The sequence below is a fragment of the Impatiens glandulifera genome, chromosome 1 (assembly GCF_907164915.1).
Source record: "Impatiens glandulifera chromosome 1, dImpGla2.1, whole genome shotgun sequence".
NCBI classification, from domain to species: Eukaryota; Viridiplantae; Streptophyta; class Magnoliopsida; order Ericales; family Balsaminaceae; genus Impatiens; species Impatiens glandulifera.
Window position 1 is genome coordinate 18,866,957 of NC_061862.1, and position 14,565 is coordinate 18,881,521.

Here is a 14,565-nt window from a genome sequence, read left to right on the forward strand (position 1 = left end):
ATGTCTAGGGTTAGGTTTACTGGTCGTGGTTAAAGTGTTAACTTTTAAACATTGGTGAGAAAACCTAAGGGTTCTTCCGCTGAGGGAATGTCGGCTTGAGTAACGCAAACATATATATAAAAAAACTTAAATGAATGGGTTAAATGATTTTTTAATATTTTTATTTTTCAAATAAGTATATAATAATAAGAAATGTTAGACCCGAGTAGTTTATATAATTTGATTAGTAATTTGATCCAAAATTCAATTTTTTAATTTTTTTTATATATTACTTTTCTTCTCACCTAATGGATATTGTCAATTTATATGATTGATTTGCATGTATTACATAATATTGTTTTTATATGTTTTTCAAACTATATATATACTCGATGAATTTAAAAATATACCTAAACATTAAATTTGGATTGACTTAATTTTACCAATTAAAACCAATTCAAAAATTTGAATAATATTATTTTTATTTAAAATATTTATATATAAATAATATATTTTTTTATATTTTTACCCGTGCACGGGATTAATGCTTCTTAATTCTAAGAAGGCTTAAATAAATTAAATAAATGATTTAGAATAAATGATGTATCTAATTATTCCAAATAAATTATTTATAAAAGCCAAAAATAAAAAAAACAAATAAAATAGACCAAATAAATGTTATGTCTATTAAAATAGTTGTATATTTTGTAGGATAATATAAAGGCAAAAGAGTAAAAAGAAAAATTAATTTTAAACAAGTTACAAGATTGGAAAATGATTATGATTTGGTGCAATGAAACCAGAGGAAACGACTACATAGACCACACAATCATCTGATGCAGCGTTGACCCTCGTCCAATGGATAAAGACTCACTGTATCTCCTGCTGTAATGGAAGCCGAGTACTTCCGCGTCGCATTAGATTGGCTAACACCCGAAGCAATGTTGTTAGCCTAGACGCAAACAGGACACGAACGAAACGTCCAATGCCGCGCCTAGACGTGCATCTGTGACCCCTAATCATCTTCTTCCTCACATCCAACCGAAACTTTTGATTTTTTTCAAAAGTGGAAGTTGGTGATACTACGAATGCTGAAATGGTCACCCTGGTGGTCATTTCACCTATGATCATTAGGCTTAATTATGAAATCCACTTTCTGCCTCAATTAATCTTGACCGCCTATAAATAGGACCTCCCTGCTAAGATGAAGCAAGGACCAAAAGCCTAGGCCATCAATCAAGCTCTAACTCAAGAACCTCCATGAAAATTTTCAAGAGATCTACACATAGCTAGGAGGAGGCCAAGAACAATCGACGATTGGTTGCTTACCATCGACAATTGAGGATTAAAGTTAATTGATGAATCTCCGACTTGATCGAAGAAGAAACGACGAACTGTGCTTGATGAATTTCAAGTCGACATGGCGCCCTTATTGTCCAGAGTTAATGTGAATGGGTCATCCATCGGTTATTATGAATCTATGTTGCAATTAGTTAGAAACAAAAAGACATAAATCTAACTTCATCTTATTCACAAAAATGCCACTCGGCATAAAACTGTCCTAAGGAAAAAATTAATTAAAGACATGTAGGATTTAGGATTCAAACCCGGATTGTACATTCAACTTATCAACACATTACTACTTACTTGTTATAAGACTTCCCAATTTTTCCACTCTAATTTGTCAAGGTGTCCATATTCCTTTCCTCCAAAGCATTTCCCGAGCCTAGAGCCTTGGAGTCTCGATGCAGATCCCGGATTGTACATTCAACTTATCAACGTTTCTCACATTAGTACTTACTTGTTATAAGACTTCCCAATTTTTCCACTCTGACTTGTCAAGGTGTCCATATTCCTTTCCTCCAAAGCATTTCCCGAGCCTAGAGCCTAGAGCCTTGGAGTCCCGATGCAGATCCCGAACATTAGTACTTACTTGTTATAAGACCTCCCAATTTTTCCACTCTGACTCGTCAAGGTGTCCATATTCCTTTCCTCCAAAGCATTTCCCGAGCCTAGAGCCTTAGAGTCCCGATGCAGATCCCAAATTGTACATTCAACTTATCAATGTTTCTCACATTAATACTTACTTGTTATAAGACCTCCCAATTTTTCCACTTTGACTTGTCAAGGTGTCCATATTCATTTCCTCCAAAGTATTTCTCGAGCCTAGAGCCTTGGAGTCCCAATGCAGATCCCGAATTGTACATTCAACTTATCAACGTTTCTCACATTAGTACTTACTTGTTATAAGACTTCCCAATTTTGCCACTCTGACTTGTCAAGGTGTCCATATTCCTTTCCTTCAAGATTTTCCCGAGCCTAGAGCCTTGGAATCCTGATGTAGATCCCGGATTATACATTCAACTTATCAACGTTTCTCACATTAGTACTTACTTGTTATAAGACTTCCTAATTTTGTCATTCTAACTTGTCAAGGTGTCCATATTCCTTTCCTCCTAAGCATTTCCCAATCTTAGAGCCTTGGAGTCTTGATGTAGATCCTGAATTGTACATTCAACTTATCAACGTTTCTCACATTAGTACTTACTTGTTATAAGACTTCCCAATTTTTCCACTCTGACTTGTCAAGGTGTCCATATTCATTTCCTCTTTCCCGAGCCTAGAGCCTTGGGGTCCCGATGCAAATCCCGGATTGTACATTCAACTTATCAACGTTTCTCACATTAGTACTTGTTATAAGACTTCCCAATTTTGCCACTCTGACTTGTCAAGGTGTCCAAATTCCTTTCCTCCAAAGTATTTCCCGAGCCTAGAGCCTTGGAGTCACGATGCATATCCCAGATTGTACATTCAATTTATCAATGTTTCTCAAATTAGTACTTACCTGAGACTTCCCAATTTTGCCACTCTTACTTGTCAAGGTGTCCATATTCATTTCCTCAAAAAAAGCATTTCTCGAGCCTAAAGCCTTGAAGTCTCGAAGCTCCCTCTACATCCTGAGCCTGGATCAAACCTCTCAATGCCTTTAGATTTACCCAAGACAACATTGAGCTCCAATTGAGCCATGCGAGCTGAGGATCTACTCTCGAAGCTAGTCTCCCGAAGACTAAGTCGCACCCAACCTTCATCCGAGCTTCCAGAAGGACTTTTTTTTTTTTTTATTATTTCAACTTCTTTTCCACTTTTAAATGCTCAATTTTTTTTAAAATTTGAAAAATAAATAAAAAATAGTTAAAGAACATTTTTCTTATAAAAAAAAATTCCACAAGATGTTTTGGATTTTTTTCTCTCAAATTTCACTAATTTTGTGATATCACAATTGACTTTTATAACTCTAAAAATTATTAGAAAAAATTCTTACATGCTTCTAATTTTTTTTAACAAATTCATATTGTCAAATCATAATTTGGACAATTTCATATTTTCTGCTTCATTTTATGCTCTCTCGTTATTCAAGCTCCTTTTATCGCTTTCATTTTCAGTAGCGTCTAATATTATAAACATCATATACTCACTTTTAATAACGAAATAAGTATAGTCCCTTTGAAACGCAGGGCCAGCCCCAAGGGATAAGACAACCAATGCAGCTGCCTAAGACCCCTTAGTCTAAAGAGCCAATTTCTTTTTTATAAAAAAATCCCTTAGCAATGTTTGAACCTAAAACCTCTAAAAAACTATTATATTATTTAAATAACTCAACTAAACTATTTACCTTAAATATAATACAAAATTATTAATATTTATAATATAATATTAATATAAAAAATAAGAACAAATTTTTTTCTTTTTTGCATAGGCCCCAAATTTCGGGACTGTTCGGGGTCGGCCTAGTTTATTAACACTCACATGTTTTAAACTCAAACATTAGTGTAAGAATCTTTAAAAAGATAATTTGTTTTGGAGTAAAGATCGTCCGTTCATGACGGGCGTGTGGATCATAGCGTCGAAGTCATTTCCCACACGTCACCAAACACTGAACCTTTAAAATCAAATTTCTGAAAAATCTTCGTCCCTAATTTATTGAAAAACATATTCGAGATGACGACTATTAATTGAGTCAGTTATGTCTCATTTGGTTAGAATCCTATATTGGTTCCTCATATCAAGTTAAGACGATGGAACCTTGAAATAATGGTTTTCTTGTTTGTACAATATTCGAGAGGATTGTAAGCAAAATGATTTCCAACAAAGTCAAAACATTTTTCTTAAAACAAACCGAAACGGGATTTTTGGGGGTTGATTAAACAAAAGTGTACAACTATATATATTACTAAATTTAATAACGTTTTTTCCGTTCAAATCCAACTCTACTTCAGTTCGAAATGTTTTTAAACCGGTCTAATTATATGAGATATTTTATATATATTGTGATGAAAATTTTGTATTTTTTTAATATGTATATATATTTTTTTTTGTATTTAGTTGATTTTTTATTTTGTTTTTATATATATATATATTTTTTTTAACTTTAAGGGATATTTTAACTGTTTATTTAGAAAAAAAGAACAGGCATGTTTGTATAATTTTAAGCTTAGGGATAACATTTAACTATTTAAGTAAGTTCAAAGTTGTATTTGTTTTTTTTTTTTCTCGAAAATATAAAAGGTTTTATTTACCTATCTACTAAACAAACAAGGCTTAGGGCCTGGATTTTCTATCATCTACTTCCTCCGCTTCGTCTTTCGAGAGAGACAGTGGGAGGGCGCGATAAGCAGCCAGCCAGCCACCGCAACGCCAGCCGAAGGAGGCGTTCCTTATTTGACATTATTTATTCCAGTAGCAGCATCCGATACACACAGAAACTGAAGTCGCAAGCGTCCTCATCGTCATCTTGGAGCTCTTGATTCGTACACTCAAAACCCTTATTTAGTTTCTGGAGGTTTATCGAATCTTAAAACAACCCAAATTCCCAGCTCCCAACTCCCATATGGCATACTGCACTAAATTAACTCCTTTTACTTTCGCTATACCATACGAGAAGAGAGTTTCTCCTACGCATTTCAACAAGCATCTGGCGTGCTGCAAATCGTCAGTCTTCAGCCGGGAAAAGATTGGGGCTTTTCAGACATCTTTTAAAGGTTCTGCCTTTGGTAATTCCAACTCAACAACCCGATTTCATCCACGCTTTTTATCGTTGTCTGTGGCATCGAACTTTCGTTTCCAGAACCGTTTCAATTGCTCATATTCAGATGCAGCCAGCTCAGAACAACAACAGAAACCATTGCTGACAAATCTCAACAAATTTTCATTGGAATCGTTGAGAGAAATCTTTTCTCGCTTGACTCCAATTGTTATATGCAAAATGGCTCTAGTTTTCTCTGCGTTGATTGCAGCTACAAAATTGACAACTCAATGTTTATTCAGCCCTTTCTTCTGGACGTATTTCAGCTATACATGGCTGTTCTGGCCTTGGTTTCTTGCTATCTCTGTTGCTATTTACGGTTTGTACTGCCTCAGAAAATACTCTCTAGGTGAAGCAAACGTGATTGAGCAACTCGGGTTGGTCACTTCAGTGATTAGTTGGCTGACAATTGTTCCACCAGCTCATTTCAACGGTTTCCTTGAAGGTTGGCCATTTGTGTTCTTCTTCGTCTATCATTACTTCTTTTTCTTCAACGTGAGTGTTAGGAAACGATTGTACGGAGACTACTATCCTCGCCAGCACGATCCCAAATGGGATATTAATCTGCCACTAGCCAATCGTGTCCTGTTTAGTGCTGGAGTCCTGATTGGCCATTGGCTTGCAGCTTTTGAAGGACCAGAACTACATCTTATTCCAGGTGGGTGGAGCAATCTGTTTATTTGGACCTTGATAATGGTTACACTGTTTGTCCAATACAATTCCACATTACACCTTGCTAACTATTCTGAGAAAGTGGTAGAGCCAACTGCAGTTGTGCAGTTTGGTCCATTCAGATGGGTTCGACATCCAACATATGCATCTATGATGCTTTTGTCTGTCTCATATTGTGCTGCGCTAAGAGCACCTATGAGTGCATTGTTCATAGTTGCAGTCTGTTTGATGTACTATCAGCAAAAGGCAACAATGGAGGAAGCTGCCATGTTAGACACATTTGGCACCCAGTATGAAGATTACATGAAAAAAGTCCGATTCAGGTTCATACCCTTTATTTACTAGTCAAGTTTCAGATAGATTTATGCCTTGGTTTTGTATTCTGGTAACTCTCACTACTGAAAGTGGTTTCCTTATCAAAAGAAGTAGTCTTTGTGTTCAACTTTTTGTCTTTTTTATTGTGTTACCATTAAGAATTAAAAACAGTTCAGTTTAACCATATTTTTTCCATTTGTCATTTGCTACTGTGATGAGATAATGTGGATGTTTTATGATTTTCAACACTACTTTTGCTAATCTATCTGACACTTGATAAACATGGAACATTTACCTGTTACTTTTAGCAGATGAATTCGTTCAATTTGATATATGTGAGCTCTCGGTTCCATCCCTTTTTCTTATGGTGATGTGTGATGAGCATTTATTAAAGGAATTGATGAGATTACGTCTGGAAAAAAACTTAGTGAGACATACGCATAAAGTGTTTCCATATGGTTGCATGTGCATAATATTCTGCTATGTAGATGTATATATATCGGAAACCTCTTATCTTCCATGAGTTATTATTCTCTAAAACCATGGGCCATTTTATGTAATAGTTATGCCTACCAAATGTAGTATATAAAGGGTAATCAGGGATATCTTATGTTTGTTGAATATTGTAGCCACAATGACAAATCCTATATCACCTTATTCATATTCTCTTCCCATTTTAACTCTACTGTTTTTCATTCCATTCTATCTGTATTTTCATCTCCATTATTGGTTATTCTAATTGGTTTCTAACCATTAGAAAAACAAAGCTCCCCAAAGTGTCTTAAATGTTCTTACATATTGCGATTTATTTCTGCGTTGATTTGGATTTCGTCGAGTTGTTCAAGGCGGCCAAGGGTAGGGTCGCAAAGAAGGTCCCCTATCTTTTAAAAGATAATACAAAACAATAAATGAAATTCTTTTCCACACCCTCTTCTCACAAAATACCCTATCTTTTGTTTAATTTCTTTTGAAACAATTCATAAAAAAAGTTAGTGCACACCGGATTGTTCAAATAACTGAGCTTCTTTAAGCTTGGATATCAAAGAATTGATCGATGGCCATTCGAGATGAAAACCCCAACTATGGTTATTTAGATTATACGAGAACACAAGTGAAATAGACACAGAATAAAAATTACCTTAATACATTTTTTCCGTAATTCAAATACTTTGCTCGATACCTAACTTCATTCAAAAATGTGTACCCTTTTAAATTTGGATGGTGGAAGAGCTAGGAGAGGCCAGTTATATGAATAAAATAGAAAGCTTTTCCAAATAGCGGTCCGAATTTAGGTTTAGTCGAATTTCCTTGTTTTTTATTTCCATCAAATCATTAAATAAGTTTCTTCTGCTTGAATTGAAGTTGCTCTGTTATTTATTAATTGCTATATTCATTCTTGTTCCTATCAATAGATATTAATGGTAATCTTTAACTTTTTGCTTATTTCTACTTCCAATAAGGGAGTGAGTGATCTTGTTTTTCTAATGGCTACAAAATCGGGATGTTGAGTGCCAAAGTCATTGAATGAGTTTATATGGCCTTTTATTCTTCAGGCAAATTATAATAGTTTTAATTATAATAATAAGAAGTTGAAGTAAATGCAAGTATCAAGATGATTCTTTACATAATGGGTTGCAAGGATTTTGTGATAACCAGGGATATGAATGATTTTGTATATTGTTTTTAAAATTTTGTTTGATAAAATTTATTTGATTCTTTTAAAAAGTTCATGTTTTAAATGAATACAAATTGCCTTTTAAGTTTAACATCAAAACATGAAGTTAGGGAAAAAATAGAGTCGTAAATAAAGACCTAATTATCAAAAAAAAAAAAAAAAAAAAAAAAAAAAAGACAAATACATTGATCAAGAGCAAGACAAAGTTTGTGTTAATTTTATCTTTGTTTTCTTAGACAACTTTTATGACTTGATTTTTTTTCTAGATAGCTTCTTGGGTTGGTGGAGGGTAAAAGGGTAAAAATTGCAACAACTGTTTCCGTTAGGACATCTCTCTCACTCTCACTTTGACTCTCTCACTATTTGTTCTCACAAAGGTCAGTCACACCACAGTCGCTATGTATACATACCAATTCCAAAAGAAACAAAATTTAAGGTTTTCAGTAAATTACTTTTGAGAGTTGCTGTTAATGGTGGCTTGGCTGTTTCCAAATTGGCCTTCAACTTTCCAACTTTTAAAACCAAAACACAAATGGTGAAATACCCAAATTTCTCGAACCCTATTCGGTTTTGCGATATCATAAATTTATTTCATTTTGTGGATTGAGGAAATCTCATGAGATTTGAGAAAATCTCATGAGATTTGGTTGCCATTAGTGTTATTAATGTCATTTATTAACTTTCTCAGTAAAGTTAATAAATTTATTTGACTTTAAAAAAGAAGATGAATCCTGATAAGATTACTCCTGATTATGGTAATCTATTAAATGGAGGGTTTCATCTCTCTATACTTATGGAATTCGGAATTGGCAACAAAAAATTGGCACGCCGAATCCGGAAGAACGGGAATTCAGAATCAGAGAGAGCTTGTGCAGTTGTCTGTCAAGAATCACTTAAAAGAACCAAAGGGATTTTGCTGCAGGTAAATTTATTTTCTTCTTTCACTGATATGATAGATATCAAACAAACTGCTGTAATTTTCATTTTTTAGGCACAGAGAGAGTTTGTGTAGTTGTCTGTCAAGATTCATTTCAGAGAACCAGAGGAAATTTGCTGCTTTAGCAAGTGTAAAGAAGAAGTTAATTTTGATGATACTGGAGCAAAGGAAGGATAATCCCATTACTCCCTTATTAACCCTCGATATTTTTGCTGGTTGTGGTGGTCTATCGGAAGGGCTAAGACAATCAGGCAAGTACTTTTTGTACTGATATGATAAAATTGATGATTATTAGCTTATATAGATTCTAGTAAAATTGGCATCACTTGTATTTATGAACATTTTTTGTAGGGGTGTGTGAAACCAAGTGGGCCATTGAGTATGAGAAAACTGCCGGGAAAGCTTTCAGACTAAATCATCCAGAAACAATGGTGTTAGTCAACAACTGTAATGTGATTCTAAGGTATGAAGTAATGTCATTATTCTTTTGCTTGCTTATATATATATATATTTTCATTTTCTATTTCTGACGGGATAATTTATTATTTTTTGTTAGAATTGTTGCAACTCCTATTGTCCTCAATAATTGACTATTTGTGGATGATATCTAGGGCAATCATGGACGCATGTGGGGATTCCCATGACTGCATTTCAACTTCTGAGGCTACAGAATTGGCCAAAAATCTTGATAAGAAGCTGATGAATAAATTGCCTATGCCGGGACAAGTTGACTTCATAAATGGAGGACCTCCATGTCAGGTATACGAAACATATACTATAATTGTTACCAATTCAACGTTAACAATTTGGTATGTATGGTGTTTGTATTATTTAAAGTCTCATTCATGGCCTTTTTCTTTATTCTTAATTTCCTGAAATTAAAATGTAAAGAAATTATTTCCTTCTAAATATCAAGACTTGTATTGTTTTTGTTAGGTTGTTTTCATGGCTACTTTCACGTAATTTTGAAATTATGAAATTTTGTAATCCTTTTCCATAAAAGAAATGTAGACATTTATATTGACGTATATATATTTTTTAATTTGCAGGTGAGATTTGGCGTTTTGGAAGCTGGGGCTTATGGTATATCGCAATCGAGGAAGCGGACATTTATATGGGCAGCCGCACCTGGTGAGAAGCTACCTGATTGGCCTGAACCAGTTCATGTATTTGCCACTCCAAATCTTAAGATCAACTTAAACAGATCTGTTCATTCACATTATGTTGCTGTTAGAAGTACCTCATCAGGTGCTCCACTTCGTTCAATCACTGTTCGAGATACCATAGGCGATCTTCCTGCTGTTAACAGTGGGGCTTCAGTAACATCCATGAAAGTATGTGTTCTGTCTTTGGTTCAATAAGACTGATTGACATCACAAACATTAAACAATAACTTCTTTTTTTTTGCTTCTGCAGTATGGAGTGGACCCAATATCCTGGTTTCAGAAGATAATAAGAGACAATATGGAAGTTTTAACAGATCACATATCTAAAGAAATGAATGAGATTAATCTAATCAGATGTAAAAGAATTCCTATTCGTCCAGGTGCTGATTGGCGTGATCTTCCAAATGAGAAGGTAACTACTAATAGTTGCATTATTTTCTGTCTCATTGAGCATAAATGACACTAAGTAATGGAGAACAATCAAATAACATCTTCTCCTTATATTGATCTACTTTCAATAACAAGTTCTAGTTTTCTTTTTCTTTCTTTTTTTGAAACTGTGAACATGTCTATGTCTAGTTAAGGGAAGAGGTTTGATCTACTGGAACATGATATATTGCAGGGTACCAAATTGAAGGAAGCCGTTGAAGGAAAACAACATATTTGCTTTTGTTAAAAGTGTAAAGTTGTTGTTGGCCCGCAACAATCCGAGACGAAATCAAAGTCGGAAATCAAAATTCCGATAAAAAATTTCAAGACTCTCATAATAATAAACTTTAATTAATTGTCATTATCCTATTTCTATTTTAATTCTTACCCTATAGTTCTATAAATAAGATTATGTACCTCTATTATTATCACTAAATTCATTTCAATAAAACATGTTTCAATAAATTCTTTTATTTTATTGTTTTCTCTGTTATATATGTTTATGTTGCTTTGTTAGTGTGTCCATAGCCACTGTTTTGGCTAATGGGGTTAAAATTGATAATAATTATATACTTAGATCTTACTTTTTCAGTCTTTCTTTATATCTTGACATTTGATGTACATTTGGATACAATTCAAAATTCTAATCTGAAAAGGTTGTGTTCGAAACTAATGTTTCGGCAATTCGTAAAAAAAAAAGAATAAAAAGAGCGAGGTCAAAGTTCAGTCAAAACCTCACATAGTTGATGGAACAGAACAAACAGTTACTAGTATTTAACATAGAGCTAGTTAGTGCTGTGTAAACCATTTTGATCTTGTTCGAATTGAAAGTAACTAAATTATTTCATAAGAGAAAACCTAAAAATGAGGAGAATCCTTACTTTTGAACTTGTAATTTTTATGGCTCACTTAGTAATGATATTTGTAAATCTATTTTCATCCTTTGTAGGGAGAATGTTTGGTCGCATGGATGATACTTTAAAAAAAAAAAAAAAATTATATTATATTCTTTTAATCGGTTTAAGATAATTCTTTACTTATGTTGGCAATAGTTTGGGCAATTTTATTGCATTTTCTCTTAACAAAAGAAAATTTGAAGATCGGCCTATCTGAAGATAAAACTCTAATTGAATTATGCTCAAAATAAACTATTCCATAAGACTAAGATCAAAGCCATAAAAACAATAAAGAAGTCTATCTAGGAACATTTAACAAGACTCTTCTTTTTTGTATTGTATCTTCGCAATTTGCAACACCCTCTACTTATACATTTTTTTTACACATTCAAGACAAGAATATCAGTAAAATAGATGTACATAAGAATATGTATATGCACAACTAAACATAAGAATATGTATATGCACAACTAAACATATGTAGAACTTGAAAAGAATAGAGCAAAGCTTTTTGTATAAGAATTCTTAGAACTTAGTTGCATAATGGATGCCCCCAAGACAGTTGATCTTCTGTGCCAATGGGTATACAAATTCCTAGTAGCATCATGTTCAGCTCAATGGGCACAGGAATATGGAAAGACGTTGTCTTCTTCAAAAGCCAAAGCCAAAATACAATATATTTTTTCTTGAAAAAATTAATACAACAATGGATACAAGAGTAACTTACTTTTGTGCAGCTCCTGGTCTGTCTGCTATGTGATTTGTGTGGACATTTCAGACAAGATTTCCGTCGGCTAATAGCTGACGGAAGGATTATCATAGTGATTGCAACATTAAGACTCGAACTCATGACCTTGCGGACATGATTTCATACGCTCTATCACCAAGGTAAATGAGTCTTCAGTTACAAGTATGATCTGATATCATACCAATTGCAAAAATATCTGGCATTGGAGAGGGTAGCACAACCAGCCGTGCTCGTTTGTTTCTCTGAAGAGGTTGAGAGTTTGGAGGAGTTGCAGCCATTATTGGTTCTAATTCCCATGGTGAAACTCTTTCTGGAAGGAAAATGGATAAAGGTTCGTCCCATTGCACCTGAAAATGTGTATCTTGTTGGGATTTTTAGGGTCACTTGTATAATAAATAATTGTGCATATGTCATATTTAATATAAGCCAAAATAATGTGATCTAATGTGAAATTAAGTTTATAGCTTATGGGTGTATTTGTCATAAATATAAAGTGAGAATACCTAAGTGACATTTCTAATTTTATGAAGGGGCTAAATTAGAATTGTCAAACCATAATAACTAACTTATTGTTGGTTATATGTAATGGTAATGGTCCCCATTTGAAGTAACAATTCATTTTCCTCTTTGCGTCCCCATCAACAGAGAGAGAAAAACAAGGAAAGATATGATGAGTACATGTACGCTTTCGCTAATAGCTAATCGTAGTATTATTTTTTCATATATATCATTAGGATTTAATTCAGATAATCTAACAATTGGTATCAGAGCCATCCTAATTTAATTAAGTGAGAAATTATATGGGGATAGATATATATGCATATTTAATTATTTGAGAAATTATATCGATGTAGATATAATATACAGATTTAATTATATGATAAATTATATAACATATTCAGATTTAATTATGTAAGGAGAAAATTATATTTGGTGTAAATATATGCAGATTTATATGCATAAAATTAATATGAAATTATATGCATGTAATTTATATGCATGAAATTAATATTGTTAAGATCTAGGTCGCGGCTGGAGGACCGGGGTTGGGCCGGTTAGCGCGTCTCACTCAAAGGGTGGTGATTAATCCGGTTAAAAATTAACACCGGGGTTTCAATACTACACAAATTGACACAAACCCTTGAACCAGGTTCAAGCGCGGAAGAGGTTTGTTTCAGGTTGAAGCAGCACACTCACGAGATAGGCAGAACCGGTTTTTGGATAAGGTAGTTTGGAAGTTGCTGGGTCGGTTTTGTAATAGGATAGGTTTGGAGTTTGTTGGGTCGGTTTTATAACTTGGTGATTCGGTTTAGATAGTGTAGAGTCGGTCAAAACGGTGTAGGTCGGTTAGTACAGCTCGGTTATAAAGTAAATCAGGCGGATAGTAAATAACAAGACAGGTTTTTATGGATGTTCGGAGATAAAACTCCTACGTCACCCCTTCCTCTCAAAACCGCGAGAAGGATATTCACTAAGGAATACAAACACAATCCGATCGAGACTTATTTCCTGCTCGATAACACCCTTACAATTTACACCGAAATTGTAAATACACACTTCAACTTAGCACTTAAGCTTTTCTAGAGATAGAACACAATCTTATCACTTATAAATTAATTGTTCACTGTGTCCCTTAGAGTCTCTTGTGTCTCTCATTTACTCCTCTTCAGTTGCTCCTTTTATAGGTGAAATATGCCAACGGTCATATTTCATTTCCTTGAATTTGATTGGTGGAGCAGAGGTTCAGTGATTCAGACCTGGCGGTCAACTTTTCAGACCTGGCGGTCAACCTCACAGAGTTGGCAGTCTGTTATTCCAGTATATAGGACAAACCGGCTAGGTTTGTCTTTTACTCAATGTGGTAACTGTCTGTTAGACAATTGTCTGTACTTGGAAGATTGCCTTTCTGATTTATCTTGAAGTGGAAAGATCTTGTAGGACTGTCTTCTGCAGCCTGCAGACTTTCCTCAAACTTGTATGAATATGGAAATGTTCAGTCTGTTCCTTTGGTATCATTCTCAACAGATACCCTAAGTATCTTCTTGTGCTGGTCGGTCATTTGACTTTTCACCGGATGGCTTCCGGTGTGATTGGTTTAACCGGACGGCTTCCGGTTATTCCTTTGCCTTCTAGCTGATCGGCTGTCTGGTGTTTCCGGCTTTTGGTTTTGGCCGATCCTTTCTTTATGCGGTCATGTTCCTGGTTGGTTTAATAACTTGACCGGTTAATCTTCTTAACCGGTTCATTTGTTTGACCGGTCCGGTTCTTTGTTCCTGCATGGGAGGTTTATTTGTGTTAAGTTCTGTTGACCGGTCTAATTTTATCTAACAATTTCTCCCTTTTTGATTATTTTATTTAAAATTATCAAAATTATGTAAGATTGCAAACGTAGGCCGGTTCTTTATTTCACCAGATTTTTGAAACTGACTTGGGAGAATTTTTCGAAAAATTTGGAAAAATTTTGAGAAAAATTTTGGAAAAGTCTAATCTTTTATCTTATCAATTTCTCCCTTTTTGATTATTTTATTTAAAATTATCAAAATTATGTAAGATTGCAAGTATAGGCCGGTTTTAAAAATAACTTTATATATAAAAGTAACCGAAAAAGGGGAAAATATTATATATATAGACACCGAAATAAACATAGATTAAGAAAAGTGAGCCC

General features: G+C 34.2%; 2 protein-coding genes across 3 annotated transcripts; both read left to right on the top strand.

Annotated features, from left to right (window-relative positions):
- The first annotated feature begins 4,583 nt into the window (after positions 1 to 4,583).
- LOC124919982 lies at positions 4,584 to 6,231 on the top strand. Its single transcript, XM_047460359.1, has one exon. The coding sequence runs from the start codon at positions 4,868 to 4,870 to the stop codon at positions 6,077 to 6,079; it is 1,212 nt and encodes a 403-aa protein (XP_047316315.1). The 5' UTR covers positions 4,584 to 4,867; the 3' UTR covers positions 6,080 to 6,231.
- A 1,733-nt stretch (positions 6,232 to 7,964) lies between these two features.
- On the top strand, positions 7,965 to 10,702 carry LOC124919983 (DNA (cytosine-5)-methyltransferase 1-like). Of its 2 annotated transcripts, none has more exons than XM_047460360.1 (7): positions 7,965 to 8,646; positions 8,716 to 8,912; positions 9,013 to 9,124; positions 9,273 to 9,420; positions 9,711 to 9,995; positions 10,078 to 10,239; positions 10,450 to 10,702. In XM_047460360.1, the coding sequence occupies exons 1-7, from the start codon at positions 8,492 to 8,494 to the stop codon at positions 10,501 to 10,503; spliced, it is 1,113 nt and encodes a 370-aa protein (XP_047316316.1). In that variant the 5' UTR covers positions 7,965 to 8,491; the 3' UTR covers positions 10,504 to 10,702. The 2 variants fall into 2 exon arrangements, with proteins under 2 accessions (XP_047316316.1, XP_047316317.1); XM_047460361.1 differs by having other exon boundaries at positions 8,616 to 8,646; positions 8,760 to 8,912.
- The last annotated feature ends 3,863 nt before the right edge of the window (positions 10,703 to 14,565 follow it).